This window comes from Gracilinanus agilis, chromosome X (assembly GCF_016433145.1).
Source record: "Gracilinanus agilis isolate LMUSP501 chromosome X, AgileGrace, whole genome shotgun sequence".
In the NCBI taxonomy this organism is placed as follows: domain Eukaryota; kingdom Metazoa; phylum Chordata; class Mammalia; order Didelphimorphia; family Didelphidae; genus Gracilinanus; species Gracilinanus agilis.
The window spans coordinates 66,780,125-66,798,725 of NC_058136.1; the positions used below are offsets into that span (position 1 = coordinate 66,780,125).

Consider the following 18,601-nt stretch of genomic DNA (forward strand, 5'->3'; position numbering starts at 1 on the left):
CCTTCCTTCCTTCCTTCCTTCCTTCCTTCCTTCCTTCCTTCCTCCCTCCCTCCTTCCTTCCCTTCCCTTCCCTTCCCTTCCCTTCCCTTCTGTCAGTTCTAGAATTGATACTAAATGTTGTTTCTTAGGCAGAAGAACAGTAAGGGCTAGCCAATCAAGATTAGGTGACTTGCCCAGGGTCACACAGCTAAGAAATGTCCGAGGATAGAGTTCAACTCGGGACCTCCCGTCTCCTGGCCTGGCTCTGTATCTACTGAGCCACTTAGCTGCCCATGCTAGATTTTTACAGAAGAGCTTCGGGCAACACCACCCCTTATTCTTTCCTTTGGAATTCTTATAGCATTGTGATGGTAGCCTACTACTGAGGAAACTGGACTCAGTGGGACAGAGAAGGGGTTGCTCAAGTGTTTCGCTTGCTCCCTCTGTGCTGTGAGGATCGAGGGCAATGGCCCTTGCCAGTCTTGGTTGTTATACTTCTTAATAATGCCCCTATGGAGTTTGGTGTTTTTAGTGCTTTGAGTTCTTCCTTATTCGGATAGAATATGTTCTAAGCTGAGGAGCAGCAGGCCTTTTGGATGCTGTAATGGGGAAATCTTGAAACAAATGTGGTTCTCTTTTCATGGCATATTACCCAGGGTGGAAGTGATTTACTCTGGGATTGCAGACTCTGTGCCTGTACAAGCACATCTATCCTGGACAATGATTTACATAATTATGAGGTCAGTGATCGCCTAGCTACATTGCCATGTGTTCCTCGGACTCTATCTCCTGGCTTGTTCTGCGCCTCCTCTCTCCCTCTTTGGGCCCCTCCATTTCTGCCGCTGGAGGCGACCCAGCGTATTTATGGTTTTGAAGACTCTAAGCAGACGACTACTAAAATCCCCAGGAGCCAATAAATCACCCTGCTCTCATTTCTCTCCTCAAAGCTTTTGGTTCACAGAGTCTGATTTATGAAGTTACTTAGGAATCAGCACAGGACAGAAAGAACCCTGCCCTGGAAGTCAGGAGTCTGCAGTTCTAGCCCTGGGTCTGCCACCAGAGTATTGCGTTGACCTTGGACAAGTCATGATAGTTGATTTTTTTCCCTCCTCCATCTCTCAAATAGGCGAATTGAAGACTTAAATCCTCTGCCCAACTTAGACATTCTCTGTACTAAGGCAGAATTGTCAAACGCATATCCCCAAAATGCAGTCGAGAAATATTTAACCAAAAAAATACAATAGAACTCCGATCACATTGCATCTGTAAACTAAGTTGATCTGCGGCCCCTAGGAATTCTTGTGTACAGGTCAGCGGCCCCCATTTTCATTTGAGTTTTAGCAAGGGATCTTTCAGCTCGAATACGGTCCCTTCTGTCTGTGACATTCCCCTGGACTCTAAAACTCCAGCTAGTTAGAACTTGGTGACTCTTTGAAACTCAGTTGACTCGAAGGATGGGGTTATTGGAAGTTCTTCTCTGAGCTTTAATTTGATCATTACACTAAAGCATATTTCCTTTTCCTGTAGGTACAAAATGCTAGTGATTTGTTGATCAAACCACTGGAAAATTTCCGTAAGGAGCAAATTGGCCTCACCAAGGTATGTTTCATTCTTCTTCCTCCCCATCATGGGGAAGATTCTCTTACAGCAACCTACTGGCTTGTTAAATGAGATGCTACTCTAGTAGTAGGGTGAGGGGTAGTTTATGTTACTGAAAAGTCTTCTCTGAAAGGAATGTTATTTAGTAGGATATGATTCAGTAGACCTAAATTCTAGGCCCTGCTCTATCAAGACTTGGCCATGCAACTCTAGGCAAGGCACTCATTCCTCTGTGTGCCTCAGTTTTCTTCTCTGGAAAATGATATAGTTGAAAAAGAGGCTCTCTTAGGTCCTTCTTATCCCTAAACCCCTTATTCATTTATTTATTCATTTATCCATTTATTTATTTGTTTGTCTATTTGTTTATTTTCTTATTTAGTTATTTAGTTGTTTATTTAGTTGTTTGCTTGTTTATTAATTAATTGATTGATTGATTGATTGATTCATCCATTTATTTATTTGTTTGTTTTTAAGCCCTTAACTTCTGTGTATTGGCTCCTAGGTGGAAGAGTGGTAAGGGTGGGCCATGGGGGTCAAGTGACTTGCCCAGGGTCACCCAGCTGGGAAGTGTCTGAGGCCGGATTTGAACCCAGGACCTCCTGTCTCTAGGCCTGACTCTCAATCCACTGAGCTACCCAGCTAACCCCTTATCCCTAAATTCTTGGATTCTATAATTCTCCATTTTATCTAGGATATGATTCTTCTAATAAGCCCTTTGGGACAAGAAGGTGAAAGCAGTTCTTAATAGACTTTCCAGAATGTTTTCTGTACACCAAGCTTGGTTGGAAATGAGATAATGACATTCCATGCAGCAGAGCAGGGACTAGAGCTCAAATCTAGGAGCCATGTGGCTCAAGCGATGGTTTCTTCCTCCTTGCGTAGCACAAATCACCTAATGATGGCTTCAGAAGGGCTAGAAATGAGGCCGGCACTTAACCAAAAAGAAATTGTTCTTCTCAGGTCACTGAGGGTCTTCTTGTGATCTGTATTGAATGAGTAGATCCAGGAGATAAGTGATCAAAAATGAACAGTTAACAAAAGAAGAAATAAGAACTATCAATGGCCATATGAAAAAATTATATTAATAACAAAATTGTTCATTAAAATGACTGATGAGTATTTTATGGGTAAAAATTATACCCATCCAATTAGAAAGTATGCAAATAGTACTGCATGTACTATGGGATGGCAGGCATTCTAATATGGTGTTGGTGGATTGTGAATTGGTTAAATTGTTCTGGAGAAAAGAACTGAGAAATATGAAGAAGAGAACAGAAGGAAATTCAGAATAGGATAAACAAAGCAGGGCAATTTTGTTACTGCTATGTTAAATTTGAATTATATTTTAAAATAAAAAGTGTATATAATGGAAGGTCACAGTTTCCACATCCAAAAAAGAAGATAATTTGGAATGATTTAAGAAGAATCACTAAACAATCGATAAACCTTTGTCCTAGAGAACTTACTTGTAGGCTTATGCCCCCCAAAAGGTCAAAAACATAAAGGTTCCACATATACCAAAATATTCCTAGCACCACTTTCTGTGGTAGCAATGAACTGGAAACATAGTGAGTGTCCATTAGTTGAGAGATAGATTGAATAAATTGTGTTATTGGAATGTAGTAGAAAAATAGCATGCTATAAGAAAGAAAGAATATGAGGAATTCAGAGAAACATGAGAAGACTTGCTTGAACTGATACAAAGCAAGAAAGCCAAACTAGCGAAGCAACATACATCATGATTATAGTAGACTCACATCTTAGGTTAAATGCATCGACTAGAGGACCCATGATCTCAGTAGGGAAGTTGCAGATTCCAGGGAGATATATGCTGTTAGACATATCATGACAGTTTATTTTGCTTACTTGTTTTATTTTTTGTTGGGGGGGTGGTTAAAAAATAAGTTCCTAGAGAGATAGATTGTTGGCAAGTGACAATGATATGTAAAAAGCAAAGAATGTCAAAAACATTACAAAATACTTGTATTATTAGGGAATAATACAAAATAGGAAAGATAATTGAGAAGTGGAGAACATTTTCAAAAGCACTGGTAGAGTACAGAAATAATGAAAAAGTCAAATGTAAGTGAGCCGTGTGATATAACCCAGGGTAACTCAAGTTATAGGATGTCAAGACTCAGACCTCATTTGCTTGAGAGACAATTAACACCAAACTTGATATCAAAACATCTGACATGAAGTCTTTTCTCTACCATTAATTTTGGGGAAACCTTCGGCAGGTTACCTACATTTTGGCTTCTGTAAAATGACATGGTTGAATTTTCAAGGTCTCTTTCAGCTCGAATGCTTTATGTTTGAAGGGCCCCTCTAACTAACATCCTTCAGTGTTGGGATTCTTGGATATTCTCATTGCATTTTGGACTTCCCATGTATTCATAGCCAATAGAGAGAGGCATTTGACGGCAACTGAAAGAGGAGAACGAGGAGGTCATAGACTCTGAGCTTCAGAATATATTGACATAGCTGATGAGCGTTCTGTCACCATTTCTTGGACTCAGAACTGTGGGGCTATGGGAGTGAAGTAGAAAATAGCAAGGGAAGAGTACCAGCCTCTCCAAAAATCCTGCGAGGATTCTTTCACCTAGGTGGGGAGCTAAAGACTGAGGAACAGTGGGTGAGGGGTTTAAGGACTAGGGAAGGAGAGACATGGATGAAACAACACACAAGAGACACAGAAAGATCTTCAGTGTGGTGTCAGCGAGGCAGCTCACGGAGAGAGAGAGTCTGGGCCCACTGAATGGTTTATTATAGTATTTTTGCATTGGGAGTTTTTAGGGTGTCAATCAAACGAAGGAAACGGCAAAGATTTTAACATAATTTTAGTGTTCTCTTTACAAAGATAAAGGAATGAGTCATGACACAATGATACAACCAGTTGGTCAAGAAGAGTAATTGGCAAGTCTAGACTGACTAGTGAAAAAACTTCTGTCTTCCCCAACCTGGGTTCAAACCTAGTCAGAGTCTGACCACTTTTTTCAGATATTAAGTGTAAGTTTTTGACGTTTCCAAAGATCTTTACCACTCGTCTGGTCAGATTTCATACTGCACTCAATAATGGAAGCTCCATTTTTAAGTTCAACACAATTTAAGTCCCATCCAATTTAAGGATTCCAAAATCAGTCATGTGAAATATTAGAAACGTATCCATCAGTCTGGTCCATGAGCGCTTTGCGGATTAGAGTCAGCTTTTGGAATCCATCTTTAATATCTTCATGATTCATCTTTTACTGAAACCCTTCATTAAGCATCAGAATTTACTAGTTCTTAAGTGACATATTTGGAGGGCCACTGATCTAGTAGGTGTTCCAATTCTGCTTTACCTGAATATAATAGAAGCATTTGGGCCGTGGTAGTATAATGAATAGAGTTTTAGACTCTGTCTCTCTTTTTCTCTATATCAATGTGCCTCTTTCTCTGTCTCGCCTCTTTTTCTCTGTATGTATGTGTGCTTCTTTCTCTTTCTCTGTATCTCTCTTTGTCTCTGTCTCTTTCCCTGTCTCTCTTTGTCTCCCATACACGTATCATCATCATCATCATCATCATCTTCATCTTCATTGACTACTGATGGATGCCAAAAGTAATGTTTTTTCTGAACTTCTTCCAGTTGGCTCAGTGATATCCCCTTCTTCTATGAGTGCATACACTGAAATAGCCAGGTGACCCTTTGCTGTTAGGTCATGTACTTGGTCACTGTGTTGAGGAACACCATAGAAATGAGTCGGAAAGACTTATCTGAACCCAAGAAAGACAACTTTGTGTTGGGGTACATTGAGGGTTTCACCTTTGAGATGTCATTTGGATCCAGGTGATGTTGGGTTTTCTCATCTGGGAAATGGCGAGCTAGTCAGCGTCTTGGAGCAGGTGAGTGACAGGTTCAGAGCTATGTTTTAGAACAGTGAATCCAGTGGTGGCAGGTAGGATAGATTGAAGAGGGGAGAGAATGGTGGCCGGGAAATGATTGACACTGAAACACTGGATGTCAGAGCTAGGTAGGATCTTGGAGCACAGGCTCCTTAGAGCATAGACAGTGCCAGAACAGAAAGGGACCTTAGAACATGGGACATCGGAACTGGGAGGGGCCTCAGAACAGGGAGTGTCAGGGCTGGGAGGGACCTTAGAACATGGAACATCAGAACTAGGAGAGGCCTCAGTATGGAGTGTCAGAGCTAGGAGGGCTCAGAATAGGGAGTGACAGAGCTGGGAGGGGCCTCAGAACAGGGCGTGTCAGGGGTGGGAGGGGCCTCAGAACAGGGAATGTCAGAGCTGGGAGGGGCCTCAGAACACAGAATATCAGAACTTGGAGGGGGTTTAGAATACAGAATGTCAGTGATGGGTGGGGCTTAGAACAGGGAGTGTCAAAGGTGGGTGGGGCTTAGAACAGGGAGTGTCCGAGCTGTTGGGGATCCTAGACCCTAGAATGTTATAACTGTGTCAGGGACCATAGAAAAGAGAACCCTAACAGAGTACTTAGTTATAACTTCTCAGTTTGAAAGGTAAGGAAACCGAGGACAAGAATCATGCTCAGGGCTGCCCAGTGGCCAGAGGCAGACTGGCGGTGACCACAGATGCTTTCCATCTGTCCAGTAAGTGCTCTGCATTTCACTGCCTCCAGTTTTAAATATTGAATCGATTGCTATTCTGTGCTTTCAAAGACCGATGAGTCAGCAGCATCCCTTTGTAACCTCTGCAGCCTTCCTTTGGCCTCATTTCTTGCCCAGCTTGGCTTCGAGTCTTCTGGCCACCTACTCTAGACTCATGTTTGGATAATTCCTGTTGTTCCTCCCACATCCCCAGGGCCCTGAGCACAGCTCGGGTGAGTCCTCCTGCTGTGAATCAAGCTGGATTTGCATGACCCACCTCTTCCTCCAGATGTAGGACGCTGAGAGGTCCAACGGACCACAGCAGCACAAACAGGACCTGGGCCAACTCTGCCCATAATGGAATCCTTTCATCCCGTAGCACTGAGTGCCCGTTAGCCATGGCGAGATAAAGGCGCAGTCATCCCCTTGAGATACATGACAGGGAGATCATTTGTCCCCTTCAAATCATATTTTTCATGTCTTGTCAGAGTTGCCCACAGTATGATGTTTACGGGCTTCCGTCAAGGATGCCCTTGCCAAATAGGAATGGCAGCTGAATTTCTCCTTTATGTGGCTAGTGGCTGGCTTACGTCCAGCTGGTTGGGCTAAGACATTTGAGCCTTGTGTCTCAGCCGATTTCTGGGGAGCGTGACGCTTGGGCCAGCGTGTTCTCAATCCACAGATGCTGGGCAGGAGCATTTGGGCCCCCTTTTCTCATTAGTTCTGAATTCCTGCCAAGAGGGACCAATCGATTGATTGGATCTTCAGATTCGTACTTAAAAGAAATGTGTCGACCTGGAAGGGTGGAGAATTAGAAAAATGTACGGGACGGAACAAACGAAGCTGTGCAAACCAGACTCCAGGGTAGATTAAGCCAAGTGCATTGTTGGTCTTGGAATGTGTTCAGGGGGCCAGAGGCTGGGGCTGTGTCTGAGGAGAGGGAAAGGAAAGAGGAGAGACTGGTTTATCTCTGTAGAATTAGAGAAAATTCCTCGGGACTGGGAAGAACCCTTGGAATAAACATGTTCCGGCTGGGAGGGCCCTTAGAGAACACAGAATTTCTGAATGGAAAAGGACTTTAGAATAAAAAATGTCAGGACTTAGAAGGAAATTTAGAACACAGAATGTTAGATCTGGGAATAACCTAAGAATACCAAATAGTGCTGGGAGAGACCTTAGAACAGGGAGTGTCAGGGCTGGGAGGGGCCTTAGAACACTCAGTGTCAGAACTAGGCGGGACTTTAGAACAGGGAGTGTCAAAGGTGGGAGGGGCCTTACAATAGGCAGTGTCCAGAATGGGATGCACTTTAGAACAGGGGGTGTCAGATGTGGGAGGGGCCTTAGGACTGGGAGTGGTGTGTCAAAGGTGGGAGAGCCTTTAGAACAGGAGTGTCAGAGCTGGAATGTGCCTTAGAACAGGGAGTGTCAGAGCTGGGGGGAGGGCTTAGATTATGTGGTGTCAGTGGTGGTGGGGCCTTAGAACAAGGAATTTCAGAGATGGGAGGGGCCTAAGAGTAGAGGAAGTTGTTCTTTAGTGTGAGATTGAACAGAACAAGTTCGTGGAATCTCTTCATAATGATATCTGTTGACATCCATGAAGCCAGATCTCATGTCAGTCCAATGTAAGCAAAAAATACTGAGTTCCTTCTTCTGGACCTCAGATGTTATAGTTTCATATCCTGTTGACTCTCTGGACATTCTCCAGTTTGATTGATGCCCTTCTTAGTGTGTAGTAGCTAGAAGAGAGCCCAGAGCTTGTGGATCATCTGACAGGGCAAAGGCACAGTGTGAGATCTCCTCAGCCCAGGTCAAGATGATATTCGTTTTTTTTGGCTAACATATAACCCCACTGGCTAATATTGAAGTTGTAAGTCCCCTAAACCACTCACATCTTTTTCTAACAGAACTGGCTCGCCACATTTTGTACTTAGGAAGTTGATTTTTCTCAGCCCAAATACAAGATGTTTATTCCTGTTATAATTCACCTAGTTAGATTCAGCCCATCAAGTTTTGTTTTCATCCTGGCCCCGTTATCCAGTTCAGTGTTGTCAAACTCATATAGAAATGAGGTTACCCAATTGGCAGAATATTGACTTAGAAAACCGTATATTAACCCTATTTGTGTTCTATTACATTTTTATTTATTTTCTTAAGTGTTTTTCAGTTTTATTGTACACATGCATACATATACATATATATCCTTAACTTCCATTTTAGAATTAATACTAATGATCCGTTACGAGGCAGAAGATGGGTTAGGACTAGGCAATAGGGGGTAAGTGACTTGCCCAGGGTCACACAGCTAGGAAGTGTCTGAGGCCAGATTCTAACCCAGATCTTCCCAACTCCAGGATCCACTGAGCCACCTAGCTGTCTCAGTTATATATATTTTATTGGGCTTCACATAGGAGTATTGTGGGCTGCATGTTTGACACCTCTGATCCAATGGGTTAGCTCACTCTCCCAGCTTGGTATCATCTGTAATCTGATAACGATGCCATCTATGCTTTTATATAAATAATGAAAAAAAGATATAATGCATTTCATTCTTATGTAATATATATATATATATATATATATCTCATTCATATATTGTCTAAAGAATTAAATATGTATTATATATTATCTGTTTATATGTAATATAGGAATAATGAAATATTTCATTCATATTCAGTATATTTTAAAATATTCCACATATTTCATTCACATACATAGTAATGAAATATATGAATATATAATATATCATAGAAATAATGATATATATGATATAGCATCAGTGTTCATATATAATATATGAATAATGAAATATATTCATTCATATTCAGTATATTTCAATATATTCACTATTTAATACATATTTTACTCATTTGGTATAGAATTTTATATTATATTAATATATAGTATATCAGGAAATTTATATGGCATCTTTTTTATATGTAATATAGGAATAATGATTTTATTTCATTCCTATAATTTTTTTCTATTCACAATTCAATATCTACTTCATTCTATATCTAAGATCTAATAATGAAATCTATTAATAGAATAAAATTCATATAATGAAATATCTATGTTTAAATATAATATATGAATAATTGAATCTATTTTAGTCAATATATTTTAATATATTTACTATTCAACATATATTCATGTAATATATAATGAAATATAGATTAATATATAATATGCAATGAAATTGATATCATATAGTATCTGCTTATATATTCTGTATGAAATAGAAATTGTTTCTATATAACATGTGATATGAATAAGTGTTATATTAATTATATGTAATATTATATATTTTTGTATAAATAATGAAAATACTGAATAGTTCAGGGCCAGACTCAGATGCCTGGGGCACTTCTCTAGATACCTTCTGCCAGTTGGTCATGGAACTATTAATGATCGTGCAGTTTGAAAGCCAGCGAAGGGTTCGACCATCTATAAGCCATTTCTCTCCATCGGTTTTACCGGTATATTATAAGATCTTTTTCTGAGTCCTTTTTTCGCCTCAGTCAACCAGCTCTATAGCTTTCCCTTGACTGGCTTTGTAACCGGTAACAGAAAGAAGTTAGCTTAGCTTGGCCCAGACCGTTTTTGATTAGCTCCTCACCAGCTGGATCTGAACTTGCAGCCAAAGTCTGTCTTGGTGGCCTGGAGTTTGCAGCTTATCTTTTCTTCCCGGTCTTGAAAAAGAAACATTTTCCTAGCTGGAGCCCCCATGGCACCCCTCCTGTTCCCCATCTCTTGCAGAAATCAGCCAGTGGCTCGGCATCGCAGCTGCACATTCTTTCAGCCCTCGAGGGCCATAGTTCATTTGGACCGGATGCCATGAAGCCATCCAGGGAAACCTCGGGGTCCTCTTTGTACTTTCTCCCAGTTTACCTCAGATATCAGCTCCTAAGCACGTTTTGTTCTGTCCTTTGCAGGCCAAGGCTTATACTCCTTGGAGGAAACTCAAGCAGAAGGCGGGGCTGAGTAGCCATGCCCTTTCTCTGATATCAGATTGAAGTCTTGTCTTCGTTCTTCCTTTTTTTACCTATTTGTTGTTGTTGTTCAGTCTTTTCAGTTGTGTCTGACTCTTCCATAACCTCATATGGGCTTTTCTTGGCAAAGATAATGGAGTGGTTTGCCATTTCCTTCTCCAGATCATTTTATAGATGAAGAAACTGAGGCAACAGAGTTAAATGACTTGCCCAGGGTCATACAGCCAAGAAGCATCTGAGGCCAGATTTGAACTCGTGAAGATGATTCTTCCTGATTCTAAGACAAGTGATCTATCAATTATGCCACCTAGCTGTGCCTCTTTCCTACTATTACTTAAAAAACTCTCCTTTTTGTTGTTCTGAGCTTTTCTTACCAGCCTTGACTCTTGGAATTTATGAATTCTAAAGGCTGTCTTCAGAGTACCTGGGACTACGTTCCTATTCATCCTGCTATTTGCCTTTGCTTCAATCTTCTGCACATATTGTTTTTCCATCTAATGTGCCCAATAAGCTCTCTACATCTGTCTTTCCAGGAACGATCTCTTTTTCCTTCCCTTTAGAATTGTTTCCCTTCATCCCCTGAGTTTCATTTTTGAGTCTCCCATTCGTCCTGGGCTAGCTTCCATGTAGAATTCTGGGCTGGGTAACTTCACTAGCCTTTCTCTGAACACTTGGAAATCTGCTCATCCCCCGTCTAGCTTGGGCCCTGTTTGTGAAGCCATGGCATGGGTGCCAGGGTGGCGTGGGGTGGGCTGCTCCATTCCCCTTCTTTATAGCACCTGAGGACACTGTTCTCCTGCCCCGCTCCTCTGCCCAGTTGCCCAATGCAAGCCCTTCCTTCCTCCATTGTCTAGGGTAATACAGGGGGCTCACACACAGCTTAAAGGTGAACTTTGGGCATGCGATCTCAAAAATGTTTGCCAATGGGGGCAGCTGGGTAGCTCAGTGGATTGAGGGTCAGACCTCACCAGAATTTGTTTAATAATCTAAGGCAGTGATGGGCAAACTATATGGCTGGTGGGCCAGATGCGGCCCCCTGAAATGTTCTATCGGGTTGTGGGACATTCTTCCTAATCTGATAGATACAATGAGTAGGACACGATACAATGAAACTTGGAAAGAATTGCCTTAGAAACAGACTGACAGAGGAGCATTGCCTTTTGTTTGGCCCACTTTGTAAAAAGTTGGCCTATTGGGGGCAGCTGGGTAGCTCAGTGGATTGAGAGCCAGGCCTAGAGACGGGAGGTCCTGGGTTCAAATTCGGCCTCAGACACTTCCCAGCTGGGTGACCCTGGGCAAGTCACTTGACCCCCATTGCCTACCCTTACCACCCTTCCATCTAGGAGTCAATACACAGAAGTTAAGGGTTTAAAAAAATTAAAAAAAAATGTTTGCCAATGCTGAGCTAGGATCTATGACAGACTGTGCCTAATTTCCTCGCCTCTGCTTATAGCCTCTAGGATGGTGTGGTTACTTCCTCCCAGAGTTCCCATCATTTTCACCCCAGCAACTACTTCTTCCTTGTTAGTGAGATTCAGATCTATAAAATAATTTCCCCTTTTTAATTCTTCCTCATGCATTTTGAAGCACGAAATTGTCACCAAGACTCTAATAGCTATTTTGCTTTTTGCAGAGAGAGAGAGAATTCTCAGATATCTGGATAATTGGGGCAGCTGGATGGCTCAGTTAATAGAGATTCAGGCCTAGAGACATGAAGTCCCAAGTTCAAGTGTGGTCTAAGACACTTCCTAACTAAGTGATCCTGGGCAAGTCACTTAGCCCCCATTTTTTTTTATCCTGGGACTCCATTCTAGGAGCATAGGGCCACAACCAGTAGGCAGTGGGACACACAGTCGCTCAGGGTCACCCAGCTGGGAGGTGTCTGAGCCCGGATTTGAACCTAGGACCTTTTGTCTCTAGGCCTGGCTCTCAATCCACTGAGCTAGCCCAGCTGCCCCTACTTTAGGTTGCAGTTTCTTTAGCAGATGTAGTTTTTACAGGGTGGAGTTGCTAGCCCCACGCCCAACCCTCCTCCTTTTTTCATCCGGGCTAGGGACCGTCCTTGGCCCAGGAGAGGTAAGGGTGGGCGGTAGGGGTCAAGTGACTTGCCCAAGGTCACACAGCTGGAAGTGTCCGAGGCCGGACTTGAACCCAGGACCTCCCGTCTCTAGGCCTGACTCTCAATCCACTGAGCTACCCAGCTGCCCCCCGTCCCCACACTGTCTTTTACAAGTCTTGATTCTTTGGAATAAGGCACACTCGGCCAGAGCCATATTTTGGCCATGGGCTCCCCCTGCCAATTGTTGGTGTTAATTTTGTGCTCAGATTTGTCTCTTTGGAACAGGACCTTTAGCTCTTGCTTGTTGGAGGTGCAGAACCCAGTCTTTTTTACCTCCAATTCCCTCCTTGGATATTGTCTTCTGTGAACTTCTATCTCAACTATTTCCTACTTCTTTCAGTTTAGCTACCCTTTTTGGTGTCTAGCTTGGTGTTAGTGTCCTCCCCAGAGGTAGTTGTCTCCCTCCGTAATTCTTTTCAGTTTAAAAGTCCTCATGATTAGATTTTCCAGACAACAAATACATTCTTGCTGGCTTTTGTCTTGTGCATTCCGTCCCTGACCAGGAGCCTGTCGTGTCTATATTTGAAGCCACGGTGCTAAAGCTGAAATTGCATCCTCAGATGCCACCTGCTTAGCCAGCTGGTGAGCTCCCAAGTTACTTTTGTCTGGCTGTATCCCTTGTCTTCAGTGAGTGGCGGTGAGGAAAACACAACCTGCATCCCTCTGGACACCACTTTCCTACTCGAGATCACACAGACTTTGAGAATCCTGTCTTGGTTCCTTCTGGCAGTGCCATCTGTGCCCATGTGACTTCCCAGAACTACGTAGTTGGTATCCATTTTAACAAGCCTTGGGAGGTTATCTGTGATGATGGTGTTTTAGAAAAGCTTCTTCTAGGGTTAGCTAGGTGGTTCAGTGAATAGAGCACCAGGTCTTGAGTCAGGAGGACCTGGGTTCAAATGTGACCTCAGATACTTCCTAGCTCTGTGACCCTGGGCAAGTCACTTAACCATGTTTTCATAGTCTTTGCCCTTCTGTCTTAAAGTTGTTACTGAGACAGAAAGTACGGATTGAAGGAATGAAGGAAGCAAGAAAGGAAAGTAGGAAGGAAAGATGGATTCTTCTAATGAGAATTAGAAGGGTCCTCAGAGGCCGACTGCTTTATTTTACAGAGAAAGGAGTAAACTGAGGCACAAAGAAATCAAGTGATTTGCACAAGGTCTCCGAGGATCTAGATCTAAAGCTGGAAGGACCTTAAGATTCAGCCAGCCAGCTCACTCATTTTATAGATGGGGAAACGGAGGCATGCTCCTCTACTTTTAAAGTTCTTAGCATAAAAGGCTGTACTTTATCAAAGACATTCTCTCATGATATGCTAATAGAGTCCTTTCCTCTTTTAAATTAGATCCTGATAAGATTTATTAAATGAATGTTTCCATACCAGGAAAATAGTCTTTGCATTCTATTCATTAATCCTCCTTGGTCAGGTTGTATTTTTTTGGTTTTTATTATTTTTTAAAATTCTGGCTTCCTGTGTTGTATTTGCCAGTATCCTACTTAGTGTTTTGCCTTGATATTACTAAATGGTGTAGAGCAGCGATTCCCAAAGTGGGCGCCACCGCCCCCTGGTGGGTGCTGCAGCAATCCCGGGGGCGGTGATGGCCACACTTTTTTGGTATTACATTCTATCCTGAGTTCAATAAATAGTTTCATCATTTCCAGGGGGCGCGAGGCCAGAAAAGCTTGGGAACCGCCGGTGTAGAGGGTTATATCTTCACTGGACAGCATGGCTTCTTCTCACCCTCGCCATCCTGAGATTCTGAGATTTCAATTCTTCAGTTTTGCCTATTGCGTAAAGGCATGGGGCTAGTTCGACATTCATTCATTTTCTTGACCTTGATCGTCTCATTTTGTAAAATGGTTAAATTTTTTTTAATTAAAAATAATGAATTGAATTTAAAATTGAATTTAAATTGAATTTAAATTTAAATTAATTTAAATAAAAAATTTCCAAAAAGCTTACGGGCCTGGCAGCAGCAGGTAGGGCTTCCTGGCGATATTTTTTTTTAAAGAAAAGCCGAGTTGTAGATTAACTGTGTGACTTGGAGAGTTTAACTCCGATTTCTGTGGACAAGCTGTTCATTTTGAAAACGGCCCTGTCTGCTGTCAGCTGAGTTACTAAACTTTCCTGAAAGCACGAGTTCATGAAATCCCGAGATTCGGGATCAAGGTGTTTGAGAGGTGTGTGGGGAGCTCTTGTGGGGTAAGGAGTTAGTGGAGGGGAGAAGCGAGTAGAAGGGCTGCTGGGAAACAGCATCTGTATTGGTCAGAGGTCACTGAGGCCACGGCCTTGCTTTTTCTTGCAACTCCATCCCCAGCAGGCTCTCTGTTCTATGCCGCTCAGAGGCGCCCAGGAGTTTTGTTCGTGCTCTCTGTCTGGCTTTCTGACAAATGAGTCATCGTAGCACTAGAGTGACAGCTGTGGGCTTTTCATGTCTCAGGAGCAGCCGATAGCTTAAGTAAAGTTTAAACTTGACAGGAGAGAGCAGTATTCTGTCGTGCCACGCCCCAGAAAGCTCAGTACCTCTTCTAGGGACAACAGCGTTCGTTGTCATTATGATTTGGAAAAGTAGGTCTAGAGCGATGGAGAGGGCACAGAAGATGCATTCATTTATCAACCAAGTACTTCACATGGCAGCTACTGTACTACGTGTCGGAGAAACAGAGACAGACAGCAGGTCCGTAGACTTCTATCAGTCAAGATCCTTTTGTTCTTCTCTCTTCTTGGACATTGTCGATCTTCCTCCTCTTTCATAACACTGAAGTAAAAAAGAGGAGGCAGCAAGGTGGTGCATTGGTTAGGACGTCAGGCCTGGAGTCAGGAAGACTTGCATCTTTCTGAGTTTCAATCTGGCTTCAGACACTTACTAGCTGTGTGACCCTGAATAAGTCACTTTGCCCTATTTTGCCTCCGTTTTCTCATCTGTAAGAGGAATTGGAGAAGAAAATGGCAAACTATCTGTGTGACCCTGAACAGGTCACTTCAACCTGTTTGCTTCCATTTCTTCATCTGTAAAAAGAATTGGAGAAGGAAATCATAAGCAACCCATGTGACCCTGCACAAGTCACTTTGCCCCGTTTGCCTCAGTTTCCTCATGTGTAAAAAGAATTGGAGAAGGAAATTATAAGCTACCATGTGACCCTGCACAAGTCACTTTACCCTGTTTGCCTCCGTTTCCTCATGTGTAAAAAGAATTGGAGAAGGAAATTATAAGCTATCTATGTGACCCTGCACAAGTCACTTTACCCTGTTTGCCTCAGTTTCCTCATCTGTAAAAGGAATTAGAGAAGAAAATGATAAGCTATGTGACCCCTGCACAAGTCACTTTACCCTGTTTGCCTCCATTTCCTCATCTGTAGAAGGAATTGGAGAAGGAAATGATAAGCTATCTAGGTGACCCTGCACAAGTCACTTTACCCTGTTTGCCTCCGTTTCCTCATCTGTAAAGGAATCGGAGAAGGAAATGTTAAACTACTCTAGTATCTTTGCCATGAAAACCCCAAATGAGGTCATGAAGAGTCAGACAAAACTGGAAAACAATTGAACAAAACCATAGAGGAGAAAGCACTGATATGAAGAGGAAGCTGGGAAAGCAGAAGGTGGGATTGGAAATGAGGCTTCAAGGCAAGTAGGAGGTAGAGGCCAAGAGGGAGAACATTCCAAGCTTGAGGACAGTCAGTAAAAACTAGGGAGATGGGATGTTGTGGAGAGGGAGCAGCGAAGAGGCCAGTCACGAAATTCTAGCCTACACAGAGGAGGAGGGAGTCCCAGAACACTAGAAAGGGTAGGAGGGGCCAGTTCGTAGAGGGCTTTTAATGCCTAACTTAATGCCGTTCACATTTGATCCTAGAAGTTCTAGGGAATTTCTGGAAGTTATTGCGTAGGGCCCGATATAATCACATGCACGTGTTAAGGCAGGTCGCTTTGCTAGCCGAGTGGAGGATCGACTGGCGTGGGGAGTGACTCTTCCGTAATAATTGAGGCAAGAGGTAACGAGGTCCTGGTTTCGAGTGGTAGCTGTGTGAGTGGCGAGAAGGGGATGTCGTGAAGGCAGAAGTGACAAGATTTGGACATGGGCGTACATGGGGTGAGAGAGAACGAGGCTGTGCCTGGGTACCTGGGAGGATGGGCACGGCCTCAATAGTAATAGAGAAGTTCGAAGAGGAAGGCTTCAGGAAGAGCACTGATGATTTCAGCTCTGGTCCTGCTATGTTTGAGATGCTCAGGGACTATCAAGTCCCAGCTGTCCAATAGGCAGTTGGAAAGGCAGGGCTGGAGCTTAGAGAGAACTTAGGGCTGGGTCCGTAGATCTGGGAATCATCAGCCTTGAGATGATAGTTGAACACAGGGGAGCTGATAAGATCACCAAGTGAGATAGTATGGGCAGAAGGGGATCTAAGTTAGAACCTGGGAAGATCCCCAGAGTTAGGGGGCACAAAACACATGAAGATGCAGCAAAGGACAATGAGGAGGGGAGCCAAGAGAGGGCAGCGTGATGAAAACCCCGAGAGTGTCCAGTAGAAGAGGGTGATTGACGGTGTCCAAGACTAGAGATCTGGATTGGATTCAGTGATTAAGAGATCACTGATGACTTTGGAGAGAGCAGTTTCCATTCCGGTGCTGAAAGTGAAGGCCTGATTGCAGTGGGTTTAGAAGACAGTGAAGAGAGAGCAAGTGGAGACACAGAGGGTAGATGAGGTTCAAGGAGTTTCATAGAAAAGGAGGGGAGAGACATAAGACAGTTGGGATTGGCAGGATCAAGAAGAGATGTGGACATGTGTGTAGGCAGCAGGGAAGGAGAGGGAGGGAGAGAGATACAGACAGAAACAGAGAGGGATAGAATGATGATGATGTGATGGGATGGTGGTGAAGGAGAAGATGGGAATGGATGGGAAAGCAAGGGTATGTCCAGAGAGGTTGGAATTGGTCTTGGCAAGGAGAAGTGCCATCTCTTCTGATGTAAAGGATGATATCAGATGGATATAAGATGAGGAGAAGGAGAAAAGAGGCAGCTCTTGGTGGATAGCCTCAGTTTCTCAGTGAAGTATGATACAAGGTTGTTCTCCAAGATAGTGAGCAGAAGGGATGCCATGGGACGCTTGGAGAGAGATGGGGTTAGGAACAGCCACTGTGGTCCATGAATTATAGAATCGGTTAGAGAGAAGTTGAAAGATTGCCTTATTGCAGTGAGTGCCCAGTTGAGATCAGATGATCTAAGTTTGTAGTAGAGCTAGTCAGCATGCATTCATGACTTTCTTTAGGTTTCTCAGCAGAATGTGAATAACAGAAAGGAAGGCAGATGATGAGAGAGATCTAAGATTGGGATTTGTCAAGTCCTGATTGGCAATTGAACAAAGGGTAAAAGGACTCAAGACTAGAGGACAGTGTAGAGTTGATTTGGTTTGCTGAGATTAAAAAGGGAGGATATGCCTTGAGTAGGGGAAAGAACGGAATGGGCGGGGGGAGGCCCTGATGAGGACAAAGAATAAGGTTAAGGGTAATTGCAATGACATAAGATTATGATAGGATAAAGAAATTTGTGAGTTCATGAACATGCAGTAGGGTGATGGCAAAATCCAGGGGGAAAGGAGAGAGGGTTACTATCTCTGTGTAGTTGATATGGGGTGGAGGAATAGCCTATGGGAACTGGGTAGAATGAGGAATGGGGAATAAGGTTTTGGGGGGAGGATCAATATGATAAAAATTACGATAATGGCTTTAATTTATATATAGTACTTTACGATTTGTAAACTGCCTTAGGTATCTTAACTCGTTTGATCCTCCCAACACTGTTCAGGAGGTGCTCTTATCATCCTCATTTTATAGATGAGGAAACTGAGACTGAGTGAGATCAAGTGACTTGCCCAGGATCACACAACTAGTAAGTGTCTGAGATTGGATCTGAACTCAGTTCTTCCTGACTCCCAAGTCCCATGCTCTATCCACTGTGCCATCTAGCTACTTACTTCTAGTAAGCAGGCAGCATTTGTGATGAAGAGGAAAACTAAGCCAAGCCCGAAACCCAGTGAAGAAGGAAGGAAGATGTCCTGCTAATGGCCTTTAGATGAGAGAATGGATGATAAATTTGGATGATGTGATTGTCAGAGGAGGAGAAGATGGTGAAGGATGATGGGAGGAGAGCCTGGAAGTGGCACTAGAAAACAAGGATCATTCCAATGCGTGCCTTGCCCAAACTGGTCCAGTGGATCAGGGGCATGAGTGCAGCCAGTACTGGTGGGAGAAGAAGTGCTGGCAGGCAGATCTGGGTTGGGCCCTTAGTTCAGGGGGGACAGCTGGACTAGGGGAAAGAGAT

General features: G+C 43.1%; 1 protein-coding gene across 1 annotated transcript in view; it reads left to right on the forward strand.

Annotated features, from left to right (window-relative positions):
- Nucleotides 1-18,601, forward strand: part of OPHN1 (oligophrenin 1) — a 195,844-nt gene that overhangs the window by 23,798 nt on the left and 153,445 nt on the right. Inside the window, exon 5 of the mRNA XM_044682887.1 lies at nt 1,507-1,578. Within this exon, the coding sequence (XP_044538822.1) occupies nt 1,507-1,578 (72 nt within the window). The remainder of the gene's footprint in view (nt 1-1,506; nt 1,579-18,601) is intronic.